The sequence below is a fragment of the Acomys minous genome, assembly GCF_964271855.1.
Source record: "Acomys minous genome assembly, chromosome: 8".
Classification (NCBI taxonomy): domain Eukaryota; kingdom Metazoa; phylum Chordata; class Mammalia; order Rodentia; family Muridae; genus Acomys; species Acomys minous.
In genome coordinates this window covers 78,483,426-78,504,835 of record NC_140489.1, presented here as the reverse complement: position 1 = coordinate 78,504,835, position 21,410 = coordinate 78,483,426, and the positions used below count along the sequence as shown (strand labels likewise).

The window sequence follows — 21,410 nt, the reverse complement described above, 5'->3', positions numbered from 1 at the left end:
AACCTGACTTCAGGCCTCAGAAGAACATAACCGGCTCTTGCAATCTACCTTCTGGCCACAGAGCCATTGCACAAAACTACTGGCACACATAAACATGTGAGCACGCACACAAAGAAATCAACACTACAGAAAGGCAAAAAAATGTTAATAATATTATTCTTAACAAGGTTACCCATGTGTCCCTGAATATTTTGCAAGGGTCAACCCATATCTGAAATGTGAATTTAAAATATTTTTAATATCTGAACTGATAAATAATGAGCAATTAAAATGTTGTAATTTAATAAAGTATTTTAAAGAAGTAACCCTAAAATTATTAAGCGTTAAAGGAAATAAGGGAAATAAATTTATTTAGTGAAGTTTAAATTTTATTTAGTCGTATAACAATAAAAATAAAGTAAATGACTGATAATTTTAGCTTAGTTTATGAAAGAAAATTTAAGTTACTTCACTTATTGAAATTATTGTTTAACAGCTCTATATTAACTTTTCAGTGGATTGAACTATGACTAGCCATGAGGTAACAATGTCTACTAGAAACTGCTGGAGATGATATTTTCAAAGTGTCATTGTGCCATTGTGCAAGGTTCGGAGTATCTAAAGAGATAAATGGGCAGCCCCTTTAACATCTAATTATTTTTTAATCTATAGATGTCCTTCAAGATACAAAGGCTGGTCAGTCTGGTCATACTGAATTTTAGTTTAAATTCTTCCTTCTAATTCCAAAACATAATTATAAAGGGTCTAGTATAAATTTTGAGTTAGAAGTGACTCCTCACATATTGTTGGGAAGGATTGGGGAAGTCCAAAAGTTGCATGGGAGAAAATGGGATGAATGAATGAGACAAAGCATATAGAGTCTGAGTTTCTACAAATAGAGCAGCATCCTTCTGGTCTATTGGAAAACAAAGAATTACAAGCTACAACAATCTAAATGCTACAAAGAATACAAAGCAACCTTTTAAGAGAACCTGGCAATCTACTGCAAGCTGGAACTGAAGGTGATCAGTTGCCCTTTTCACTGGCCAGACAAGCTCAGGGGGTTCTAAACCATCACCGAACTTAATTATAGTGGCTGACCTCACATCTTCAGAGAATGCAGCATCGCTATGCTACCTGATCTAAGGTAATACATACTGAAAGTGTTGCCTTGATCACTGAAGGAGAACTGTAATTTGTAAACAAAACTGTCATGTTGTCCAAGTTAAAGCTTCACTTCATTAGTAAATGTCTTTGTTCTTAAACCTTCGAATGGCAGGTGCTAGGGAATTTACTGTCTGAACAATTGTAGTGTGTGTTTCAATGAAACCCCAAAGCATTTAGTCTTATGACTGGCTCAATCATACTCTTGGGACACAGTAAAGAAAAGGGGGGGGGGCAGTTGAGTCCTATTTTTAAAAAGTGGACACATCTGTTTAAATACTTGAGTATGTAGGCATCATAGAATCCTGAAAATTAAAATGTTTGGGATAGATGAGCTGTGGTTAGTTGGTTGGAATTATTTATGTTAAAATAAGAGCAGTTATTAACATACATAGCAAAAGAAAGCACTTATGAACAGCATCTGTATATTCTGAGTATGGTTTTCTCCAAAGGAACAAAGAACTGGGTATGACGTCAGGCTCTGCTGAGGAAGGAGGACCAAGGGTTCCAAACCAACCTGGACCAACAGACTCAAAAAAAAAAAAAAAAAAAAAAAAGAACCAAGGAAAATTATTTAAATTATAGATGCTTACCTTGATCTGTTTATATTTCTATATTTTATACATAAATTTAATTGTATTAATAAATTGCTTAATCTAACCAATTTTGAGCAATATTCTTTCTAAAAACTAAGGAATTTTTGTGCTCTCCTTTCTGCTTTTGTCTCCCCTCCCACCCCACCTGCCACACCTGTCCTGATCTATACACGGGCATGGACACAGACCCAATAGGAACGCACATGCTCATGTGTTTAGAGAGGCTTGCCGCTCCTTAGGAAGCCCAGGCGTGAGTTACAGGGGAGAACTGCTGCCCTCTCCTTGTTGTTTCCCCACAATGCTTACCTATCATATGCCATCTACTTGCTCTGAACTACTTAGGGCAAGTTAACATAAACAATTTTGTAATAATATTGAATTAGGTAAGAAAGTTAGATGATTTGAGACTGGTTCAGTAGAATTCTTCAAAGGAAAGAGGCAAGTTTTAAAATATTTCTTTTAAGTTAAAACTGTAAAATACAATTATTTCAGCATATGTTTCCAAGTTAGGTATTGTTATTCAATTATAAGATGCTATGAATAAAATACAATTTCCTACTACTGTTTTGCCACTAATATGTTCCAAAAATATCTACTGTTTCAATATCCACATTTAACTTCTGCAGCTTAAATTTTATTTTAAAATCTGATAAATTTTTAGGGAAAAACATACATTGAAACAAATTACAATCATTAGTTTTCTACTTGCATCATTTACTGTAATATTTAATTCTCGTAAGTATGGCCTATATTTAATGGATTACATTAAAATCTCCTGTCAGTTTCCATTTAATTCAGGTACTCTATTATCTCTGTGTGTTGAGCTCAGAAGCAAGAACTGAAAGATAGAAACAAAGGGGAAGGAGGAAAAAAAGAAATTTCCATAAAGAATGTGAAAATGTCTTACAATGTTACCATTTAAAGGTATACTCAAACAAATTTGGTAGCTCACATATTTCTACATGTAAAGACATACCATATGAACATTGCTCAAAGTTAATTTAAAAACAAGTATTATATACTCTGCAGTGTCACTTTCTAATACAGAATCTGCACGGGTTTCTATTTTACACAACTCATTCCAGGCAGCAACTGCTGGAAAAACTGATTTTTTTTTTTTTTGTCACACTGCTTGCCAAGTATTTTGAGCTGACACCAGCATTGACTAATGGCAGTGCTGGAATGTGCTGTTCTCAGTAGAATGGAGGCCTGTACAGACCTAGCAGTGTCCTGGGGTCCAGCTTCTGTCCGTCCAGGGGGCTGGTGCCATACAGCAGTGAGTGATGTTCAGAATGAACAAGCTGTATTTCCTCCAGGCTGGCTTTTCGACCTTGAATTCGCTGAAAGAAAACAGCAGAAACCTATAGTCTTTCACTGACAACACTCAGAAGAAAATGAGACCTCAAGTCACATTTAAGATGATTAATAACGGGCTCAGATTCATCATGCAAGAATGTGACATAGATTTGCTTGGTAAGAACCATAATAAAATTTGGAAAATGATCTTATACAAGATTCAGATAAACAGGCACCTGATGACATGAAGCTTATTTTTTTTCTGGCATAAGAATAAACTTATAACAAAGAAATTAGTATGAAAGTTTCTGCTTCGGAATAAATAGGGCTTATTGTTTATATAATAGACAAATTTATTACCCTCTGTTGTTACACTGACCTGAAGATGCTGCTGGAAGAAAAGTGAGATTAACACTACTAAACTCAAATGCATTACATTTTCAGTACCACAAACATGACAATTATTTCATGTGTGCCCTTCATGATAGCTATACTCTAGACCAACGTTTCTCAAAGTGTATCCCAAAGAATACATATAGCTCAGGGTCTGATTATCAATGGCCTGTATTGAATCAGTGTAGAGATTTGTAGTCAATACTTAGGATCTTATAGGACACTTTGACAATAATTTTTTTGTTTTGAATATAACGAAATTTGATACGTCCTCGATTTCTACTTCACTCTTAAAATATTTCATTTAAAGTATTGAATGAAAGTATCAGTGACAGATTTTCAATTAAACAAAAATAAGTAGTGCTGATAACTTAAGGCTAGACTCACTCAATAATTATAGGCAGGCTCAGGAGGGAAATTCATTCATTTTGTCAAAGAGCTTTTGCTTCATAATTGTCAATATTGAACATTAATTTAAACCTCAATTAGCCAGCATGTGGTCTTCCTGGTTACATTTCTCACGTAGTGTACCTATGTACCAGATAACAGTTGTTCCGGACTATGATGTTAGTTCATCTCCACTTTTGAAGACGTCTGTGCTTCCTAAAACTACATGACATTAATCCACACTTAGAATACACATAACCACACGGAAGCAGGAGGTGAACACTGAAACATAGAACTTGGTGAGGTTCAAGAAGAATCCATGCTGCAGAGGCAGAAAGAAGTGCCAGGTTCTGCAGATCCTAGAAGTCCTTGGAAGAACATCTCCTTGGGAGCCAGGACAATTCTATCCTCGGTGTCCTGGGTGTAAGGTGATGAGGCTGTAGGCAGGCCAGTCGGTGTTGATGTGTGGTTCACTGAGAGGGCACGCTGGAGAAATGGCTGCATGGTGACACACATGTTTTACTGTGCAGGAGGCAGAGCTATGCTTGTCATTAAAATAAATGATCAGGTCACAGTTAGGGAGGAACGGCAAGGGCCACAGGGCGAGAAAATGATGGGGAGCAGAAGGCTCTCAAGACCATCTTTATGTCCCAAATAAACAAGCAAATACTTCAGAAATTTTCCTTATCATAACATTGAAGTTCTCCATGTAATCCAGTTTATAGTTATATAAAACTAAGGATATACTCTAGAGAAATTATTCCTATGTAAGATAATAATTCTAATGTGGAAGATTAAGGAAATTTGATAATAAGACACAGCTCTCATCAATTAACAAACATCTTATAGAAGTGGGTGAATGACTAGTAACCATGGGATTTGGAAATGCTTATAACAAACCAGAACCACCAAATATAACAAGTAGACTGCAAACTGATTAAGAGGAAGGTGAAAGTCAAGAGCTCAGAGACAAAGTTTTACTAGAAGATTTCAGAGGGTAGAAAGACCTCGCCCACACACACCGAAATCCTGGTAACTGTGGTTGAATCATCTAAAACTAGAATGACAGCCAGTCCTTCCTTCATCATCATGACCACAAAGAAAGGAAACAGCATCCTGTCCATAGACACCTATCACATGTGTAGATACGGCAAATCACCAACACGTTAAATAATGTAATTATTCCTATTGTCTTTAGAGCATGAGTGAACACAAGACCCACATACCAGACAGGTACTCAACATGCAGATTCACACACAGCACTCTTTGCACATTATATTTTGAGACAGGGTCTTACTGAGTTGCCTAGGGTGGGCTTGAGCTTGCAAAACTCATGCCTCAGCCTAGAAATGCAGGCCACGCTATCAATGTCAATTCTATAGCTGATATATAGACACAAGTTTTGAGTACTATACTATCCTGACCCCACACCATGGTCTTCCCTATCCTTTCAGGTCTACGTTGAATTTATCCTTATGGTAAAAATATTAAACATCACCGATAATGTTTTTATAGCTAGTCACATGCATTCTTATGCTATGTACTCTATGTTTGCCTCTACTTTTTTTTTTTAAATTCTTCAACGACTCAAATAGCATTCTAGTTGAATTCCCAGTCACACACGCAAACAATAATTTCTAACAGGATTCAGGATTCATGATAGTAGACAGTCACTCAAGTGATGAGAGATCATAAAAGGACACCTGCTGAATTACACTCATCCGTTTGGGGCAATAAAGATCCATCTCCACGGTTCAGCATGACTTATTTTGAGTTTCCACTTCTATAATATATTCCTGCTTCATTACTGAAATCCACAATTGTTTATAAGTTTTCATCTTGATAACCCATTTGGCACAAATGTTGGATCAACTACCTATGTATTTATGTATCTATCATCTATATATCTAGCTATGTAACCTACCTACCTACCTATCATTTGAAAATTAATTGCATACAATATTAAGAAGTAATCACTCTTTTTTATTGTTTGTTTGTTTGTTTTCTTATTGGAGATCTCAGTATGGTTCCCAAAATCGCCATCACCTTGCCACAGCTTCATAAATTCTAAGAAAAAAAGGGATACTCTCCCAAACCCACCAGAAAGAGCTGATTTCCTGATAGTCACCATTGCCTCTCTAGCTGCTAGAGAGACAGAAGCCGTGGAAACCATCCTGCGACAAATCCCCCCCCCCCCCCCCCCCCCCCCCCGCTTCTAGAAGAAACTGGAGAAAGAATATTTTGAGAATTGTGTCTCAGGATGGGAACTTAGTTCACAGCCGAGCTCAGAGTCACCCAGATGCAACTGTATTCTTTGTAACACCGTCGTGAGGCTCTGGGTTAGCCCTCTCTTATCATGCCTCACTTTACTCCCAATCAACTTTCCTCTCATACTGATCTCCAAGACTTCTCATTTTAATTTTGTTTTTCACTTGTTTAGCCTTAAATGCAGATATTTTTTAATCACTTCCTTTCTCTTTCTATTTCGCATGTGCCCTTTATTCTCCATTCCCTCCCCACCCGAAGATGCTCTCAAGAGTCAAAGGTCAAGAGCATAATGAATCACAAAATGGGACAAAGTGCTCTGTTTATCTTAATTTGGGGGAAACGCCAATTTTCATTCTCAGAGAGAAACTGGTCAGAAGGATGGCTATGCAAACTCATCTGCGATATTCTGACCCAATGGAGTTTTAAGGATTCTGAATACATTGGGACTTTTAATGCATCCTCCATGGTATGCAAACATAGGCCTTGGATCTTCGCCTATGTAGGCCAAGGAATAAGTACATAAAGCTTTTCTTTTATCCATCTAATAAGAAACACCACGAGGAAGCCTTGTGTTCACTGTTCCTTTACCACGTTGTGTCCTGCCTTCAGGCAGTGTCCACTGAGCACCAGGAAGGAGACAATGCCTGCCGAGGATCGACTCTGTGATTGTAAGTATGGCTAGATTCAACACAGACCCAAGGCAGCTTCTATTCATATTGGAAGTTTGAGTAAAGTCATGTAAAATTACCATATTATTGAGTCTCACAATGCACCATGGTTCTTTCCTAAAGAAACTAAGTCCTTCTGAAATAAAGCCCCTTAATGCAACATGATTAGAGAAGGAATGTTCTGAACATGATCTACAAAGTCATACTGTGACAGGATAAAACGGGGCCTGCCCACACCCACCCACACACGGAGCGCACACACGGTATAGATTCATATTTCTTTCTGCCAAGGAGCAGAGAAAAAAGGAAACAGTTCTATTCCTTCCTCTCCTGTGTTCAAAGCCTGGATTGAAGCCAGTGTCCTAATCAGTTCTCATTGGCCCTGGAGGAATCAGAACCTTTTGTAAAATATAATAAAGGGCATAAAATCATGATAAAATGCATGAAAAAGCAGTGCCTTTGGTTAGGGAACTAGGAATAATTTGGCAGAACAGATGGATTGCATTGGTTTGGTAGTACTGAGGACATGAAAGGGCTCATTCTGTGGCGGTTCCAAACGAAGAGAAAATGTCCAACTTAAATTTGACAAGTCAAAGTACCTGCCTTCCCTGGGGGGAGGGGGATTCCATTTTCTTTAATCATTTTCAAAGTAGTGACATATTAGGCAAGATTATCTACTGAAGTGTCTCAATTTCTAAGAAGACTTCCTCCATTGTTTGTAAACAGAAGGATGTGCTTGTGCGGGTTTTTTCCCCCTTCAAAAAATCCACAGAGCTGCAAACAGCTAGAGTTTGTGGAGGTATCAGTAACTTATTATTATCAAAGTTGCCTTCTGCAGCATACCTAACATTTAATGAAGTCGTGGTCCATTGGTTATTCTTGATACACAATTTTCTCCGTGTACAAAATGGAATGTGGTCTCATTACTCAAGCAACCGTATACTTCTTTTAGAGTTATGAGGCAGCAATCAAGTGTTCATGTATTACACTAAAATGTGTGCTGTGTTATGTATGCTCTTCACCTACTCAAGCCCCTTACGTATAGTTCTCCTGTAGCCTTCAGAATTTTGCTTAGGATGTGGAGAGAGGTTAGGAAGCAAGGCAGCCTTAGGGGGGTTTTGGTCCTTTCCATTGGTCACATGGAAAGAAACTGGATTGCATTTGGGAGGCCTGAATTCCAGCACTTACTCTCTCCTGTCATACAGTGACAATGCTTCCCAGGAGACGTCTCCACAGGCCTTTGTTTCTTCATGCATTAAATGAAGGTTTGAATCAACTATTTTTTGAAGTTTACATTCAGCCTTAAAATACAAGTCAGTGTGAAAACGATAAAACTTACACATTTAAAACTTAAAACACACTTCACTGTCGTTTGCGAATTTGCTTTGGGGAAGAAAATGCAATTTCAATGTATGTTACTGTGTTTGAGGCAAGAGAAGTGTCTCAGGAAGATTTTCAACAGGGCTTCAACACTTCCTGAAGCCAGTGTTTATAGGTATAATTACAACCGAGGAAAAGAATAGTTTTTCATAGCTGGTGAGATGGCTCAGTGGGAAAGGATACTTGCTATCATGCCTGACCATGGGCCCATATAGGAGAAGGAGAAAACCTACTCATTTCACCACCACCACCACCACCACCACAACAACAACATACACACACTCACACTAAATGTAATAAAAAGAGTGTTTAGAAAACGAATATGCATTTCTATAAGATGAGGGATTGGGTTGTTTGGTTGTTTGGTTGTTTGGTTGTTTGGTTGGTTGGTTGGTTGGTTTGGGGCGGGGACTGGAATTGGACTCAAAACTCACGGACAAATTATTAGCCACTGTCCTTTATCCTCAGCCAGTACTTCTGAGTAATAACTCCTTTGTACCTCCAGTACACTCTTGCAGCTATAGCTCTTTCATTCTTAAATATATGATCGATTTCCCTCATTCTGCCTTTTTCAGCTTGGGATAAAAGCTGAGTTTGTGTTGTTGTAATTCTTGTCATGGGCTGCTCCTCGGGGTAGGAGGAAAAAGTTTAAGAGGTTTGACTGCCTGAGTGTCCAGGGCTTCCAGGGTGTCCAAATAGGGCACCAAGCAGTTGGAACTATGCAGTGCATTCTTAAGGACAGCCTAGGTCAAGAACCACATGGCAGAGAGGACTATCTGTCCTTCCCAGAAACTCTACCCAATGTTTGGAATGGTGGCATATGAAAATACTATCTGCCTTCAACTTGTCTTAATGTTATTTAATTCAGTAATCATAATTCAATTAAGTATATTTTAAGTGATCTAAAACCCAGAGATGTGGAAACCCCCATTTTACTATAAAAGTCTTTAGAAATAATACACATATACTTTTAATTTTATTCATATCAACTTCAAAACATTACACTCACCTGAAAATAAGGGCTAGGGAGCCCAAAATGATCTCTCACTTTAGCTGCTCAATATTCATAATTGTATGAGACAGGATTTCATGTTATAATTTTTAATAATAAATAATTTTAAAGGTTTGGCTTAAAACATTGTTTTTAATAGAAATCATTCATATAAAAAAGTTTCTTTCAATGAATATTTTGTGTTGTTTGTACACTGAAGTTTTTTTAAAGAGCTATATAACTATTCACTTTTAAAATGGGACTCAATGCTGCTGTTCAAGAAGCCCTGCCTACGTTTCCCAGGAACATGCAGAAGAGCAATATTTTCATTTCCTTCTGCATTTTTTGTTTTCCCATGTTAATACTTATAGTTTTGTAGAAGACTTAAAATTCTAAATAATAAAAGCCCTTGTTGTAATCTGCAAGTGATTTTTATGCTTATATGTCTGGGCCCACTGTACTGTGATACTCAAACACTTCCTGAAACAAGGTCTCCCATACCCCCAGCTTCCACGTCACACCTAGGTCATTTGCATTCTTTCCAAAGCACGATATTCTTCAGAGACAATTCACAAGCCTCCTGGTTTCAGTCTGTTACTTTGTAGTTGGGTTCCAAAGCACAAACATGTTTAGAAATTATTTTGTGTGCAAACGAAAGAAAATAGTAAGCTGTTATGTGCTGCCATCTAGTTTGAGTACTCAATAAAACAAAAGTTTAATTGGGTTTCCATTAACTAGCAGTATTTAGTGACTTTCAATCCTGATGTCAAAAAAAAAAAAAAAACAAAACCCTGTGCATTTCAAAAGCTTCCCAACAGAGAACTATATTTCCTTTAGTGGGTTTAAAAAAGAGTATTTAAAATTCAGCTTTGTATGCAGGAAAAATGTGTTATGAGAGGTCCTGTCCCCAAGCTGTTGGGGCATCTTATGATTTTCCAACCAAACATGGTCTCTGCCTGAGAAGTCCCAGAAGGCACAACGGTAGCTTGGTTGCGTCCCAGGATTGTGTGGTAATGACTTTGTGTTGGCACTTGAATAAAAGAGTTAAAGCATTTCAGCACAGTGTGTTGCTTAGGGTTTTTTTCCTTATGAATTAGGCAAAACAAAGTTATTCAATATTAGTCACAAAGAGGCAATGCAAATTCCACATAATGTGCAATCCAACAAAAGCATTATAAGATGTTATTATTCTCAAAACAAATGTGAGAGCAAGCAAATGTCTGTGGGTGGCTTGGTAGGGCTGGGAGTTATAGAAGCTTCTGGAAAAACATCTACAAGTGCATTTCTGACAGATGATGGGTTAATCTGCATTTTTTTCCCCACTGAAGAGTGCATTCTTCTCTTCAGGAGCACACATACTTTGGAAACCAGGCTACCTAATCAGAGAGATTATTTCTGAAGAGGACTCTAAATGACCCCACTGCATCCATTTTTCATGGTGACCCAAAAAGTTGCTGGCTTTGTTTTTTGTTCCCAAGAGAATCACTAACTTAAGTATGAATGATTCAATAGGGGGAAAATTAAATGGTATTGGCATGGAGGAGTACTAACTGCCTCAACTTTTTAAAAACAGTGCCACATCCTGCCAAAAGAGGTTAACCCATGTGACCACCATGTTCTAATATAATCAGGAATAATGTTTTCTCTGGCGCTAACCAGGAGTGCTCAGCAGAGCCAAATCACACCATAGCTCACAAACTAAAAGCAATGTGTTTACCAAAATATCCTCAGGAGAGAAATCTACTTGTGAGCCAAAAATGTACATCTCAGATGAACTCCACAACAGTTCTGATTTCATACAATGTCAAAGCTGGACGCAGTCTGAGCAAATACCTAACACCTTCAGATGGACATGAAAGAGCCAGTCAAGGTGAAGTGATGTAAGGTGCACAGGTAATTAAAGGCAGAATCAAGGTTAAATATAATAGTGAGCAACAACTTTTGGGGAATCTAGCTTAGCTAATTCAAAAACAAACATCTGCTTTGTAGCTCACTCTATATTTTTGCAAAGTAATAATCCTTTTAATGTTTTTAAATGATGCCCTTTCTACGATATCATTGTTATTTCTTAAGTACAAAGTTACCTTGTCTGTGGGGTAAGGAAAGCTGACTTCACTCTGCTTGTCAGCAGGATGCAGTCTCCTTGTCTTTTGTCCAGGGTTAATTGCAACTTTAATACAAAATGGAACCAGAATAAGAACAGGAAGGAGGGAAGGTTATTCAGCATCAGATCTTGGATATTCCCTCCTCATTGCAGTGCATAGCATCACTGCTCTGCTTCTTGCTCGCTGAGCACTCTGATGCAGTCAAGACAGTTGAGACAGGTAACCACAGTCTCGCTCGCTCACTACGCCCTCCCCCCTACCGCAAGCCTAATTAGCAAGAATTTTAATAATCACAGCAACGGAAAACCAGTGACTTAAAGCCCGTTAGGACTGCGATTGTTTGTATTCATATGAACATTTGATCAGTGTCTGCTGATCCAAGACAAGTCTTTTCTCCTTAGTCTCTTCCTAATAGAGGTGTCTAGAAAACACAAATGCTTGATAAATACCAGTGAACAAGCTATATCACTGTCATCAAGACATGTTGACCACTCGCAGGAGCACTTTGGCACTTGCTAGCCAAACAGATTTTGAACCCTTAATTCAGGCCAACAGATTAAGGACCACTGGGGTTGGAGAGTAGCAGTCTTTGTTTGAACATCCCCTAAAAGATTTTGACATTAACATTTAAGATATCTTTTTCTGCAAACCCAGGTTGATTTCTAACCATGGACACTTGCAATGATCCGGAGAAACACCAGTGTTGCCAAAGTGCAGGTTATGATGTAGACAGTGGGGAGGGATGTGATGACATAGCTTGAAGGCATTTATGTTCGCGTTCGTTTATCCTTTTCTGTGAAGAAGAATATATTTTGTCTCGTATGAACAAGTGGTTTGAGAGGACATTGTTCAGATTGCTAAGGACACAGATAATCTCCTAGTAGACCTGGCACTCAGTCTCTGGGGAAGCAACGCACAAGGATTAACATCCTCCTGTTGGCATGGGTTAGGACCTGGGAAGGAAGGTTAAGCCTTTAGAAACAATGCACTTGGTTCTAGTTAAATCTATAGTGTGCCTTACTTAAGTAGCCACACCCACCATGGCTGCAACCCACTCTTGCAGGCAGATTTTTTTCACTATTTTGATTCCATTAGAAGCTCCAGGAGCAATACCTAGGAAGCCTTTAGGGTAGGAAGCTTCCTTGCTTTCCAACGAGCTGAAGGTCCTACATTCTACATCCCACAATATAGGGGAGGGGGGTTGTTCTATGTTTTTTTTTTCTGTTGTTATTGTTGTTTTACAGAATTGAAAATTTTTAAAAAGTTTAGTATGAGATAGAAAGCTTAGAATCATTGTAAAATGGTTTAATAATATATTGATACATACATATAAATAATAACTTTGTTTTAAAAAGCTTAAAGAAAATCAGGAAGAACATGTATTATTGTGAGTGTATTTAGCAAAGGGGAAGTTAAGGATAAAGGTGTAGAAAGTGTTACATTTGTTTACTTTAATAATTCTAAAATTTTATTTTTAGTATTTCAAAAAAATCATTAGAGACAGATGTTACATTCTGAGGTGTATAAAATGCATGTTTTTAAAAAATGGTTTTAGAAGTTAGGTTGAAATGTGTAAAATCAAAGAATAAATATATTTATCTGGTCAATCATCTCTTCACTTAAATCCCTGTGGCTGCATCACGCTATGATTTTATAAAGACAGTGGTCTGTCTATGTGTGTTATTGATAAGTTTCGATAAGATAGCCATGCTTAGTCTATAATAAGAGTTAATCCAAGCCATCGTGTTTTGGTTTTCGTTGTGCTGTTGTGATAAAACACTGACTAAAAGCAACTTAAGGGAAATGAGGATTTTCTTTGGCTTATAATTCCAGAGGGGCTGAGGCTACCATGGCTGAGAAGGAGTATCAGTCAGAGAAAACACAGCCATAGGAGCAGGCAGCTGAATGATCACATTTTCATTCATACACAGGAGGCAGAGAAGAGGAAACAGGACAAAGCAATACACTCTGAAAGCCCGCCCTAGTGATGTGCTTCCTCCAACGAGGTTCCATCTAAGCAATGATGGAACATCCTCACATCGCACCGACCATCAAGTGTTCAAATCCAGGAGGCTGTGGGGTACAACTCTCATTCAAAAAACCACACTACGCCAGAGGATCAACAGTTTGTGTCTAGACTAAGTCTCAAAACACCAAGCAAACAAAAGAAAGACCCAGCCCCCTGACTTTAGCTTTCCATGGTGGTGTTAGTTGTTAATTTAGAGATTACCTGTTACTAGAATGTCTCCTGCTTACCTAACTAGGCTGGAACTAATCTTACCCATTCTTCTTAACTTTATGCTTGTGTCAGTTCTTTCTGTGGTTTGTATAAAATCACACAGAGTTGTATAAATCTTATTTGTGTGGTTTGAAATAATACAGTTATATATGTTAGGGATAACTGGCCAGAAAAGAATATTACAATACTTGAAAAATTCAAGATCAGTGGGAACCAAACTCCCTGAATTCTGCATATGTATGTATATATGTATGTATGTATGTATGTATGTATGTATGTATGTATGTATATGTATATGTATGTAACTTCAGATAATAAATTTCAGGAATACCATGACACAATAACACACTGAAGTCTATGATCAGCCAGTGCCAATGCAACTGGAAAGAAGCCAGCTGCTACAAAAACCTGCATGAAAAAAAATGCAAGCAACAATGCCTTGCCTGACAAAGACCAAGAAATGGCGAAGCAGGAAAACATGATTAGTAGATGCACAGACAAGGCAGGGAGGCTCACGGGTATAAATACATTTGTCTGTTAAGATCAGCCTACCAAAAATACATCTCACTCTCCTACATCATGTGCTCTACACGGGGTATTTGCAGAAAAGATAGGTCTGGTCTGCAAATCCCACTGTCCAAAACCATTAAATCTTTAAAGGTAACTCTAAAATTAAGCAAAGAATATGAAAGCCCGTTGCCAAATAATGCAGATGCCAATGGTAAGAGATGAATAATAGTCTTTGGGCAGGAAATGAGGAGTAAATGCAGCTCATTTTCTTTCACCTTGAGCTTTTTTAGGTGAAGGATACATATAATCAAAATTAGAAACTGGTAATATGAGAGATGTTTAATAATTCCATCATAAACATACAATTAAGCTTGTGACAGCACTGTCCACACTGCTCTGGTGTGGTTTTTCACAAACCTCAACTGCTCACGAACTGTCAGAAATTAGCACTGCTTTACGATAAAGGATTAATAGTTCTACCGTACAGGGTAAATTGTTCACCTAATTAAGCTTACAAATTAAAATGCCTTGAATAACTTTGCACTTCCAAAGGGAAGGGAAGGGCCAGACAAAATTAAGTCACAGCAAACACAGGCAACTGCCTTTGGCCTTGGGAGTCCTATGTCTGTTTCAGAACATCTGTCTGTGAATCTGCATGTCTACACATCTGTATCTGTCTGTCTTGTTGTTGCTGCTATTGTCTTTCTTCTTGTTTTCACCTCCTGTCTTTCCTCTGCCTCACTCCATGCTACTGATTAAGCTCTAACACTAATCTATGTCCATAGCCCTCGTTTCACTTTTAAAATAATGAGGCAGGTTTTCATCTAAGTTACCCAGCCTGGCTTTGAATTCACTCAATAACCAAAGCAATCCTTCAGTTTGTGATTCTCCTGCCTCGGGCCCTGGAGTAGATAAGATCTGGCTACAGATTCACTTTAAACTAACTTGAATTTGGACATCCATTTTGTTGACTGCATTTTGGGTGGCTAAAAAGAATGTGTTATTGCAAGTTTTCAAATATGTGTTTGGAATTGATACCAATAATACACAAACATTAAATGACTACCATAATCAACACTGAAAAGCATTGTCTTAGAATTTATATATCATACACATTGCAGGTAAATTTTCATATGTCTTGAAACTCATATCATTCTTTATTATTCAGGCCGAAGAGCCAGTTCAGAGCTGGTTCAGTGGTGACATCAAAGACCTCTTCCTACCGAGGCCCTAGGCTTGGTTCCCAACAGGTGGCTCACAGTAACCTGTAACTCCAGTCCCAGGAGATTCAATGCCTTCTGGCCTTTATTGGCATCGGCATACTCATGGTGTATACTCATGCAGGCACAGGCATCCACATAAATAAAATTAGTAATAATTATATTGGTTAACATTTCTACTGATGCAACTAAACACTGTGACCAAAAAAGCAAATTAGGGAGGGAAAGAGTTTATTTGGTTTACACTTCTAGATCATAGTCCAAGGATCTAGAGTCCAAGGAAATCAAGACTGGAACTCAAGGTCTGAAACCTGGAGGAAGAAGTTAATGCAAAAGCCATGGAGGAGTGCTGCTTGCTGGCTTGCTTGTTGGCATTTCATGGCTTACTTCTTATGGCTTGCTCAGCCTGCTTTCCTATAGAACCCAGGACTGCTGTCCCAGGGGTGGCACCACTCACAATGAGCTGGGCCCTCCCCTATTGATCACTAATTGAGAAAATGCCTTACAGCTGGATCTCCTGGAGGCATTTCTTCAACTGAAGCTTTTTTCTCTCTGATTACTGTAACTTGTGTTAGGTTGACAGACAAAATCAGCAATAATAATTATTATCATCATCATTTTAAAATGGTTACTAGTTTATTGAAACATAGAGATTTTACTATGTTCTTAATACAACAGTGCTCTCGGGCCAAAAAAATGAGAACTGTACTGATGTTCTACAATAGATTCGCATAGAAGCATAACTGCCAAAATCTAAGACACTGGAATGTTCATCTGTAAAGACAATGATGCTATTCGTCATGTGAGATGATACTGCCAGTGTTTGGAACATGTCTAAAATACAATATAGACATAGCAAAAACACTTTCTAATCAAGAAATGCTAAAAATCAAGCAAGAAAATATATGGAAAATATTTTTTTTCAAAAATATTTCAAACTCAAGTGTAGAATGCTACTGGATTTAGACAAAAGAAACATTTAGAATAAAATAAATTAAACAGGTGTCAGCCATTCATTCCAGATTCTGTATATTCCACGTGACTCTTTTGTAATTGTTAACCTTTTTCTTTTTAACTCCTGAAAGCCTAAAGAAACAAGCCATTTAGATGGCACAGGGCTTACCAGCAGTTAAAATACATGAGCGTAAAGGAACATTGATAAAATAAAAAAAAATATTCAAACTTATCTCTAAGTTATAAAGTTATCAATTAGTCACCTCAATAAGAAGAGACTTGTCCCAGTGACAACTGTCATTCTTTAACCTATTCATTTCATAGGCAGAACTGCATGTGACTGAGCTGCATGTATAATTCAAAGCAACAGATACTTGTACATAAGACTTTGCAAACAGTTTCTCAGATTCACTTGATTTTCAATGTTGTTGTTGGTGTTTTGGTTTTTGTTTGTTTGTTTGTTTTTCGATGTTTATTTGCAATAATTATACAATCCTGCCTGGACAATAAAGTTGTAGTAAAACACACTCAGTATTTAGCATATATAATGAAGCTATGATGAACCAGTCACTCTGTCCATTGAACATGGAGAGCCTACCGTGGTGCATCCAGCCCAGAGACAATTGGAAGTTTGGTGCTCCTTGTAACTTTGACACATCATCAATCAAAATGTTTGCCCTGCATGGTTAACATTTTTCTACTACTACTCGGATGAATACTAGCCTCTTTCCATGATTTATTTAAGTAAGTAAAAGAGTGTGGCCAATGCGGGATTACCTCACATTTATTTAGCAGCCCGGTTTCTTGCAGCCGTGACCAGATGCTCTGTATTCGCCCAGCGTGTTCGGGGTGGGTGGTGGAATTGCCACAGATGCACTGGTGTTTCAGCATCAGAGGGTCATAGGCAATTCCTTTGAGACAAAGAGAGTACAATCAAAGGTTGAGTGATACAAGGCATTACAATGCATTAGAAGATAAAATAATTAGCTTGAAGCAGCTCTCAAGACCACGTGACAGCTATTTAGCCCTGTGTGTCTACAAAAATAAAATCTACCCCTGGATTGAATGGTCGTCAAGCCTTGGCTTAATAAATATGTAAAGTAATACATATATGTGTGTATATATACATGTCTCTAATCTATACATAATGCAGTCTTATTAGTATTTCAAATAATTCAAATAATTGTAAACTCCTCTGAGGCAGCTAATTCACTTTACTATGGCTCTAATTTTGTCAGTGAAGTTATAAGATAAGCAGTTTTTAAAATCCTGAAATGTATGCGCAAATTAGTTTTATTTTAGGGTTATTTCTTGAGATAAACTGGGGGAGTTTCCAATGTATTCCCTAGTCAGTTTAACAAAGCCATCCAAGTTGTGCAGTAAGTTTCTTTGCAATAAGAAATATGCCTTGTGGGGAGCAGAAAAAGTCCTGAGCAAACCTGTGTTGTTGACCTGAGCACAGCCATGTCAAGGACCCTAGTGCTTTAGATGCTCGGGAATGACACTGCCTTCCCCACATCAGACTCAGAAGAACAGCAAAGCCTTTTGATCTAAATATTTGTAACAAAAGATTTGCCTGTAGCTAAAACCAGTTTATACAGAAACTATCAGGCATGCCTTCCTCTTACAGCGTTTACTGCACCCTGGAACTTGGAGGATTCCTCATACTCTGGCAAGAGGCTTTACTCCTATCATGTGCCCCTCAGCATTTTAACCAGTAATGCCAGTGTGGAGCAGATGAAGTCCTGATGGAATGTGTGTTATTGGCACGAGCACAGCCATGTCAAAGGTACTGATGCAACAGACTCATTGAATGTCAAGGCTGGCCCAAGCACTGCTATTGACAAAAGGTTAGCCTTTAGCTATACCCGGTATGTGCAGACAGGATAGCTGCAGCTTCCTCACCTTGAGTGTGACTTTGCAGAAACTACCAGTCCTATCCTCCTCACGATGACTACAATCTACCTGCAGAGTCATCCTACTAACGTTAACTAGGCACCTCTTCATTCATCTCTACAGAATAAACCCACTTCCTGTTTCAGCAGTATACAAAAAACCTTTCTCCTCTCTCAGTTCTATATAACATATTTACTGACTTTCTGGGCATCCCTACCAGAGCACATAGCCCACCCAACCCCAGTATATTTATAAGTGTGTCTGTGTGTCTGTGTGTCTGTCCTTTCTACATTCCCTCATAGAACCTAGTTAGGTCAAGTCCAAAGCGATGCAAGTCAAATCAATCCCAAGCCATGAAATGCCAACTCTGGATCTTATGTGAGATTCTTAAATAGGGTTTTTAAAAAAATGGGTACCAATTATAAATGCCTTCACTCTAGAGTTCATACATGATAAAATTTAGCATCAGGAGTTAGTATACACGATGTCTTAGTTATATATACCCCATAATGGGAAAAATTACAAACATTTGTTGAAAAAGTTTATTAGTGGAACATAATAAAGGCTTATGGCGGGGCAGAGGATAACGCCATTTACAAAACTATCAGAAGATATTGTTTAGCTGTTCAAATACCTCCCAACATGTGACCACTCCAGTGCATTTTTCAGGTGATGGGAGATCAAGGACATGTAATAAGAAACTAAAGAACAATACCAAACACTACTCAGTAACCTATAAATGCCAGCCATTGGTTCGTTATCATAAGTTGACTTGAATTTCAATTTCCCTGTGACCTGCACTATCATGTTAGAGAAATGTTACTGAAGATGGGAAGGGTTTTCCCTGGAGCGTACTAAAAGCACAAGAATGACATCTGCATTTTGAAACCATGTGGTAAAAATTATGTCTGTCAGAAAATACTGTATCATTGTTCCAAGTAATATCCATTCATAAGACTCACTGGCTTCAAACCCCACCCTTTTGCCTGCTCCTGATCTCAAGATGTTCTCAGTCTCTCCCTCCCTCTCTCTCTCTCTCTCTCTCTCTCTCTCTCTCTCTCTCTCTCTCTCTCTCTCTCTCTTTCTCTTCCTGGCTGCAGACCCACACACTTATCTATCAGAATGCCCAAAGCTCCTCTTGAATGGCTCCTGGTTTTCCTAAGTGCTAATGCCTCTAATTCTTGACTTTAAACCACACTCCATGCTCTTCATTTTTACAAGGGACTTCTGCTCACACCAGAAACCTTGCTGTCCTCTTGATATTTCCTAGACTACAAAGCTGTATCTGTTTTTCCTCCAAAACAGATCTTGAATCACTCACTTCTTATCTGCTTGGCTCAAACCATACATAATCCAAAGGACTCTTCTGTCTAATTCGGACTTCTGAGATAACCAGTAACCAGCTACTGGACTTCCCGTAGGTTTCACTTGCCACGTCATACTAGCTACTTTGTTCACAAACTTGCGCTCGGTGATGGGAATGACATTCCATAAATACAGCACAGATAAGTCCCTTCTCTCCTCTGTAGTTTTCTTTTCACACGCCTCTCTTAGGTTTCTGTTTCTACAAGAAAGGCTTTTATTACATTCCTCTAAAAGGTCATAACCTACCAGCTTGAGATCTTCCTACATGCTGCTACCTCTATGCTCAAAGTCCTTCCTCATCTGCCTACCTCCAACTCTCAGCCAGATCATTCCATTTCATCCTTGAAGGCTCAGTTTTAAATGCCACCTACCCCCCAAAACAATGTCTGAGATCTGTAAATCAAATCTATTGTACCGGTGTGTCTGGCCTCTTAGCTCTCTCCATGATCTAATGGGTCCTTCAGAGTCCTGATGAAAATTACGTAAGGACATATTTGTTAATCTTATGTGTTCTTTTTTATTTGGTAAGCTATATGGAAAGTCTATGGTTATATTATTAAACTTTTAAATTCTCAGTTTCAGCAGCATTGTTCGGAGTGGAGGAGCTCCTCCAGAGCATGCTGAAATGAATGAGTGAAAAGCATATGAGTGGACTCAAGCTGTACGTTGGCATTTCTGTGACACAATTTTCCTTGAAGGATTCAGCCAGTAGATCTGCTTGGACTCTTGCTATTTGTGTGACTGTCAGTGATAAACTGCCCTTGATTTTATACATTTTATCTTTTCAGCCAAAAAGCATTTATTTTTCCTCATTTTACATTTGTATAAAACATTTTGTATAATTTCAGTTTTCATTTAGATGAAATGAAACACAAATGAACATTCTTAAATAAACCAAACGGAAGATGGTAAAACGACCAGAAAAGAGGTAGGAACATGGGTGTCTTGATGATTTGTTCTTATCAAAGTGATTTATAGGTCACATTGTATATTTGGAGCTGCTTAATAAATTTTCAACTTGTGTTGCACACTACAATAAACGATAAAATAATATGGAAATAAGAAGTATAATATATGCCTCATTAAAACATATCCCTTAAGAATACAAAATATAACCACTAGATTGTTTCACTATTTCTATTTTTCTACACAATTCTAAGCCCATTTAGATAGCAACATTCCTCCTTTTAGTTAAAAAAAAAATAAACACTGTCAATAAAATACAAATTACAAAACAAGCTGTAGTGCTGAGCATCTACTGCCCAGTATCTGGCGACTGTAACACAAAGACCAGGAGCTCTTGGAAAGACATCTAAATTTAGGGAGAAATAAATAAGATCTGGAGGCCCAAACCTCCAGTGACTCATCTTAATGATGTATCAATGAGGTGCTAACAGGTAGACTGTAAGGTGAGACATCAACCCCATCCTCCTCCATCCCTTTCCTCTTCTGTTTTCCTCCCAGGAACAGGGACTTATAGGGTGGGAAAGCAGTCTGCTCTTCTCCTTGAGAACCATATGGAATTCTCTTTTCCTTTTACACGTTCTGCCCCACTGGTTACCCCTTGTAATTTAAGCCCATGGACGCACCTTTCTCATGAAAAATGATTATGTAAAATCGTCTTGAAAATCTTTACTTGTACTTTAAACCTCGGTAGTGAGTTTTCTACAACATAGACAACACACACACACACAGAGACATACCCATACACAGAGACTCACACACACATATACACACACATATACTTACAGACACACACACATATACACATAGATATACACATATACACAGATCATACACACAGAGACACTACACACATATACTCACAGACACACACATACATACACATGTAGATATACACATATACACTGTTCTCTCTCGCGCGAGCGCGCGAGCGCTCTTTCTCTCTCTTACACACACATACACACACACACACACACACACACACACACACACACACACACCTTGACAACTTTGGATGTCTTAAATAGGCTTGGAC

The 21,410-nt window shown here is 38.2% G+C and overlaps 1 protein-coding gene across 19 annotated transcripts in view; it reads right to left on the bottom strand.

Moving 5' to 3' along the window:
• HDAC9 (histone deacetylase 9) overlaps positions 1-21,410 on the bottom strand; it is an 861,568-nt gene that overhangs the window by 234,747 nt on the left and 605,411 nt on the right. For all 19 annotated transcript variants that reach the window (XM_084791695.1, XM_084791697.1, XM_084791698.1 and 16 more), the window contains 2 exons: positions 16,928-17,061; positions 2,959-3,079 (listed from right to left, as the gene is read on the bottom strand). In XM_084791695.1, coding sequence (XP_084647821.1) covers positions 2,959-3,079; positions 16,928-17,061 — 255 coding nt within the window. The remainder of the gene's footprint in view (positions 1-2,958; positions 3,080-16,927; positions 17,062-21,410) is intronic.